This window comes from Sinocyclocheilus grahami, unplaced genomic scaffold (genome assembly GCF_001515645.1).
Source record: "Sinocyclocheilus grahami isolate Dianchi unplaced genomic scaffold, SAMN03320097.WGS_v1.1 scaffold319.1, whole genome shotgun sequence".
NCBI lineage: Eukaryota > Metazoa > Chordata > Actinopteri > Cypriniformes > Cyprinidae > Sinocyclocheilus > Sinocyclocheilus grahami.
This window is the reverse complement of record NW_015505498.1, coordinates 1,239,681-1,246,376: the sequence shown is the minus strand read 5'-3', so window position 1 is coordinate 1,246,376 and position 6,696 is coordinate 1,239,681. Positions and strand designations below refer to the sequence as shown.

General features: G+C 37.5%; 1 protein-coding gene across 1 annotated transcript in view; it reads left to right on the top strand.

Moving 5' to 3' along the window:
• The first annotated feature begins 630 nt into the window (after positions 1-630).
• Positions 631-6,696, top strand: part of cngb1a (cyclic nucleotide gated channel subunit beta 1a) — a 41,255-nt gene continuing 35,189 nt past the window's right edge. The window contains exons 1-4 of the mRNA XM_016294515.1: positions 631-760; positions 6,276-6,372; positions 6,454-6,484; positions 6,604-6,643. Of these exons, the coding sequence (XP_016150001.1) occupies positions 6,277-6,372; positions 6,454-6,484; positions 6,604-6,643 (167 nt within the window). The 5' untranslated portion in view covers positions 631-760; position 6,276. The remainder of the gene's footprint in view (positions 761-6,275; positions 6,373-6,453; positions 6,485-6,603; positions 6,644-6,696) is intronic.

Here is a 6,696-nt window from a genome sequence, read left to right as displayed (position 1 = left end):
TCTACAGTCACACACTGGCAAATAAATCTAACAAATTTTTATAGTTTATATGACAGGCTTTTGACGCCCACAAATATTATTATATATTATATACCTTTTATATTATATTTTAAGAAGATACTTATAGAGATTATAAATTAAGAAGTTACATTCCTATGTGATACAATTTGAAAGCATGATAACTTTAATAATTTGAAACTCAAATCAGTACTTAGAGAATACGGTACTTTAGACATGATTGGTCATTTATGTTTTACAATATATGAAATAGGACTTCTGCTACTACTAATCTATCACTAGCAAGTGAAATATAACAATTTACTAGCCAATGGCTAAAGACAGACAATATTTAGTTGCCTGATGTGAAATGTGGTTGCATATGCAAGTGATTTACTCGCATTGTGCAGGTTTGAAAACGTTAATAACAATAATAATGCATTGAAGTAAATCTTAAATGAGACAACCAAACCAGCCCACATCAAACTATAAAGCACAATTTATATTTGCACTACACTGGCTACTATTTGAGGGGTTTCTCTGTCCTGGACGTACCCCTCTGTGGCTCTATACGGGCTGAGCTCCAAGAAGGATTGTGTGAAGCTAATAAAGTCCAAGTCCAGGTCCTCCCTCTGCATCCGTCCCAGAGAAAGCCTAATCCCGTTAGCTGTGCTTTCTCATGGATAATCCCTCCACTTCCCACCTGGCCGTCCTTCAGCCTCAGCCTCTCTCTGGGATGACCGTCTTCTGCTGAACACTGCAGGTAAATACTGAGTCTGCCAACATTTAACATGCAAGACTCTGAAATATTCATAGCAATGTCCATTTGATAGGCACACATTGTGAGTGTTTTTTTGTTTTTTTTATTAGTATGGTATTTTGTTTACTGTTTTATGTTTGATTTTTCGCTACACTGTAAAAAAAATTTTTTTAAATGTATAAATAAAAGATTATTGGAGTACGTTTTACAAGAAAATGTCATGTTTAATTCAATGCGTTACTTGCCGTTTCTTTGTAATTAATTGTGAAATTTACAAGCACTTTATGAGTGAAATTTATTTCTACACCAATCTTTTTTAGAGTATTTGTGTGGGTCATAACAACCAGACCAGTTTTTAAAAAATGAAAGGTAAAGAAAGACTAATTATTTTGGTAACGCTTAACATTCCCATTGGTTAACATTAGTTAATGCCTCAACTAACGTTAACTAACAATGAGCAATACAGTATTCTTTTTTTTTAACCTGTTTTTTTTTTTTTTACAATATTTGTGAATCCACAGTTAGTTCATTGTAAGTTCATGTTAGTTCAGACACATAAATAACAACTTTTGGTTTTAATAATATATTAGAAAATGTTGAAATTTACATTAATTAAAAGCCTTAGAAGTATTTTTTAGAAGTATTTAATTGTTAGTTCATGTTAACAAATAACTACTAAATAACTTGATTGTAAAGCATTTTCTATTCATTGGAAATAAAATAAAATAAATTGTATGATGATATTTAATCATGTTTAATATAATAATATTTACCAAAATATTAATATTTACATTTTACATATGATATTATTATCATATTTACCAGAATATTTAACTGAATTTCCATGCCATGAATGTCCAGAAATGTAACTCAGTTTTTAGAGAATGCTTGAGTTGAAGTGGGTCACAGCTCATTTCCTCATGTCAACCCGTATGAACCTCCTGACAGCTGGTTTGACTAGCAGCAAATCACCAGTCCATGAATCTCCTCCATGGCTCAGTGTTTTCACCATCTGCTCCGAGCCTCTTCTGCATCCTGCATTTCACTCATAATCATGCAACTGTTCTTCGTTTGGCTCGGTGTATATGTGAAGTTGTGTTTCTGTTGGCTGTGCTGCACATGGATTGCTGCTAAAACAGAATCTGATCATTGGACCAAACAGGATTGGAGGAGTTTTAAGTGAATAACGTGAAAATCTGCAGTTGTGGGAGTGTATAGTCTTGGTTTGAATGCATTCAAAGCAGATCGCATGTCTAATGTTGTACAGCGCAGTGTCTGACCTGGAATAGAGAGTTAACAGAGCCCGTCGGTGTTCTGTGTGTGACGGAGCCGGTTGGTGTAATTTGAAGGCGAAACTGAAAGGTGGTGCTGGTAGCGGTTCGGTCCTTCCTCCTGCAGCAGCGGCAGCGAGCAGCTACCGCATCACTCACACTGCGCTGCTCTAATCAGATCCTTCCGCCAATGGACGCAGTCGCCGGGGACAGATTGCGCGCCGACGCCAGTTGCTAGATAGTGCGGTAGTGAATCACGAAACTGATGCAATAGCGGTGCCAAGATGGCGGATCGCGCTCCGCGACTTCAACGCTTATAGAGCCCAAATGAAAGCCTGTATTTGATCGCTTCCATTTCAGAGCCGACAAACGAGCTTGATGGCCAGCTCAGTAATAGAATGGAGAGAATAAGGAGGATATAAGTATGATATGTCGAGATGTTTACTGTAAGTGGTGTTCATGCGACTCATATTCATATGAGCAAAACAGTTTATTCCATTCTAACATGAATGGCAATAACACATATACCCTCGTTCAGAGGAAGTTTCACCAGTGCGGAGGGATATTTGATATTTGATAATGGTTTATCGCGGCAAAATACGAGATTATCGTTCATAGATGAGGGCATGTGTGCGTAAATAAGAACCACTGCTGTACATACATTTTTATCATTTGAACTTAATTATTTTAACCATGCCACATTAATCTGTATGCACTTTACAGGTATGTTTTTATGTTTATTCCTGCATGACCTCTATAGCTCAAATTCAAGCATGCATATTTTTCCTTAAATCATCTATCTATCTATCTGATTTGACTTAATCTGATGCATTGTAATTATTTATTGCCTTGCCTGTTTTTGTTCTCATTTCTAATATTTGATTGTCCAAACAATTAATAACAAATATTTTAGGCTGCTTTTGTCTGATCCTCACATAATCCTGATTACACAAATCTAAAAAGATCAAACGATCGGCCTATATTCCTAAAATACCTTGTTTCATTGTGATATCTTTATCCCGTTGCACAGGTTTATGCCCTCTATCTACCCCATTCAGACAATCACATTCTCTGAAAAAAGCAGGCCTTTAGGCATAATGGAGGAATAGAACAGAACAGTACTGACACACTGGGTTTAAAGGAAATTGTTAATGATACAACACAAAAAAATATTGCTGATTATTAATACATGACAACAAAATAGTGCAAACTAGAGTGATGAAAGCATAACATATCAAAATGGACCAGGTGGTATATTTAAAACGCACTGTGTTGTTGTAGTAGCATGGTAAAGTGATACTTTGATAACTTGCTATTGAATGACTCATATATCATACATTATTTACATGCTACTCTATGTTATTTCAAAAAATAACATTGTATTACCATGGTACATGTTCAAAAGTCCATGGTATTACCATGGGTGCAGTGCCCAAAAACAATGGAAACCATGAATTGTTTTGTACTTATGTTAATGAAGCAGCATTCCAAAATGGTAATTGTACAATATTTGATTTGACAGATAGATAGATAGATAGATAGATAGATAGATAGATAGATAGATAGATAGATAGATAGATAGATAGATAGAAAAGAACAAAGATAACATAAGCTGGTTGTTTTTGCAACATTCATAATACAGTCCGAATCCTACGTCGCCTTCTGACTTTCTACGCCATGAAGCATTAAAAAGACTGACGTCAATAAAGCAGCAACAAGGCCTGGGTGCGCTCGCGCTCTCTCATCTCGTGCGCAGGGAAACCCCGAATCAGCCTCCGCGTGATGGCAGTATGAGGCAGTCCCTGCAAGCCAGAGAGTGGGAGTTCCTGTCTTCGCCATGTCGGGGTGGTGCTGCAACGCGCTGAGGATACCCTGAACCGATCAGAAGTCTCCCAGCCCCCCTCCTGCTACTCCATCCATCCATCTATCTATCTATCTGTCTACCCATCCGCCCCCACACGGCACCAGGCAGAGTCCAGCATCTCCAGCATAACTGTTTCCCCGGATCAGCTGCGACACATCTTCCCCCTGACCGACGGTGGACGGAGGAGAGACGCACCAAGTGATGCGGCTTCTGCAGCCCGCGCATCCCGCAGCACCGAAGACCGCACGCTCGCCCGTTAGGAGTCGGCGCACTTTCCCCGTTATCTACAACAACCCATGAGAATGTCCAGCACAGACATCGTGGGTTTAAACCCTACCGACCGCCTAATCAAATGTAAGTGCATTGTGTTGTGTACCTTTTTATTCATACTCAGTATATTTAAGCATGCAGCGTTAAGTGCGATTGTGCATGATTCGCGATGATTCTGTTTCTATGATGATGCGCTGTAAGGAAGGTCTTTTTATCGAAGATTTTTTTGAAAACCTCATACGCCATGCATTAATGGTTGATCAGGATGCTTCGGATGGTGTGTTTTGCATCCAAAAAAAGTCTTCCCAATATATGAGATTGGCAACCCATTAAGGTTCCCTAAATGCTCAGCGATGCTGATGCAGGCGAGGTATGGCAAGTCATTTTATCATTTATTCTTTAAAACTAACATTATTTATGTTTGCAAATTAGTAACAAGTGCTTATTTATCAGATACTACACTTTAAAAATTAAAAGTTATAAATACATTTAATATATTTAAGTTATAAATAAAAGATTATTGGAGTACGTTTTACAAGAAAATGTCATGTTTAATTCAATGCGTTACTTGCCGTTTCTTTGTAATTAATTGTGAAATTTACAAGCACTTTATGAGTGAAATTTATTTCTACACCAATCTTTTTTAGAGTATTTGTGTGGGTCATAACAACCAGACCAGTTTTTAAAAAATGAAAGGTAAAGAAAGACTAATTATTTTGGTAACGCTTAACATTCCCATTGGTTAACATTAGTTAATGCCTTAACTAACGTTAACTAACAATGAGCAATACAGTATTCTTTTTTTTTAACCTGTTTTTTTTTTTTTTACAATATTTGTGAATCCACAGTTAGTTCATTGTAAGTTCATGTTAGTTCAGACACATAAATAACAACTTTTGGTTTTAATAATATATTAGAAAATGTTGAAATTTACATTAATTAAAAGCCTTAGAAGTATTTTTTAGAAGTATTTAATTGTTAGTTCATGTTAACAAATAACTAATGTTAAAAAAATGGAACCTTGATTGTAAAGCATTTTCTATTCATTGGAAATAAAATAAAATAAATTGTATGATGATATTTAATCATGTTTAATATAATAATATTTACCAAAATATTAATATTTACATTTTACATATGATATTATTATCATATTTACCAGAATATTTAACTGAATTTCCATGCCATGAATGTCCAGAAATGTAACTCAGTTTTTAGAGAATGCTTGAGTTGAAGTGGGTCACAGCTCATTTCCTCATGTCAACCCGTATGAACCTCCTGACAGCTGGTTTGACTAGCAGCAAATCACCAGTCCATGAATCTCCTCCATGGCTCAGTGTTTTCACCATCTGCTCCGAGCCTCTTCTGCATCCTGCATTTCACTCATAATCATGCAACTGTTCTTCGTTTGGCTCGGTGTATATGTGAAGTTGTGTTTCTGTTGGCTGTGCTGCACATGGATTGCTGCTAAAACAGAATCTGATCATTGGACCAAACAGGATTGGAGGAGTTTTAAGTGAATAACGTGAAAATCTGCAGTTGTGGGAGTGTATAGTCTTGGTTTGAATGCATTCAAAGCAGATCGCATGTCTAATGTTGTACAGCGCAGTGTCTGACCTGGAATAGAGAGTTAACAGAGCCCACCAGTAAGACCACCGCAAAACAAAGTGCTCTCCATGCGTCCATCTTTCTCTGCTCAGGTGTAAAGTGGAGCAGTGTGGGCAGACAGGTAAAGCTGGCCTGGTCTGTTTCCACAGGTGTTCAAGCTAGGAGAGATTAGGGTCAGATGCATTTACCGGTGATTAACAGTGACACAAGCCGACACAAACAACCATGATCCTGCTGGTGCAAAACCCCTGTGACCAAGAGCGAGAAACAGTTTGATTGGTTTCAAATTAAGACAGGTGCTGTAAGCAAATTCAAATGCAACACATTCATACCTTGTTTTGTTTTTTATTCAGTGACAGAAACAGGCAAACTACTGTCATGCTATTTGAAAATGTATATTGAGGCTTTTGTACTCCCCAACACTGCTTTTTGGACGGTTCTTTTTCAATATCTTAAACATCCTTATTTGACTTTGACACCTGCTGTGTTGATCTGTATTTGACAGCATGTTTAGCTGGGTGATAAAGGTTGTTCCCCAGCCTCCAGCATCTCCTGGGAAGCTGGCAGAGGAGGACCAGACCAATGCTTCCACTGCAGCACCAGTGAGTTTGTGTTCATGCATGTACATTGAGTCACCTTTCACAGTTTAAGCATCTCTTCACTGTCTCTGTACTGTTCTTTAGGATGTGACGAAAAAAGAGGAAGTAAAACAAGGTAACTATGCACTCTATCAAATTTGACAGCAGTTTTGATCAATGACCAACACTGAATCACAGAAAAAAATACAGACCTGAGAGCACTGTTCATTTATTTTTCATAATGTTATTTTACAGAAACTTCCAAGTCAACGGAGGAGGTCTCAGACGAGAACAGGTGATGTTATGTTTGTGTGTGTGTGTGTGTGTGTGTGTGTGTGTGTGTGTGTG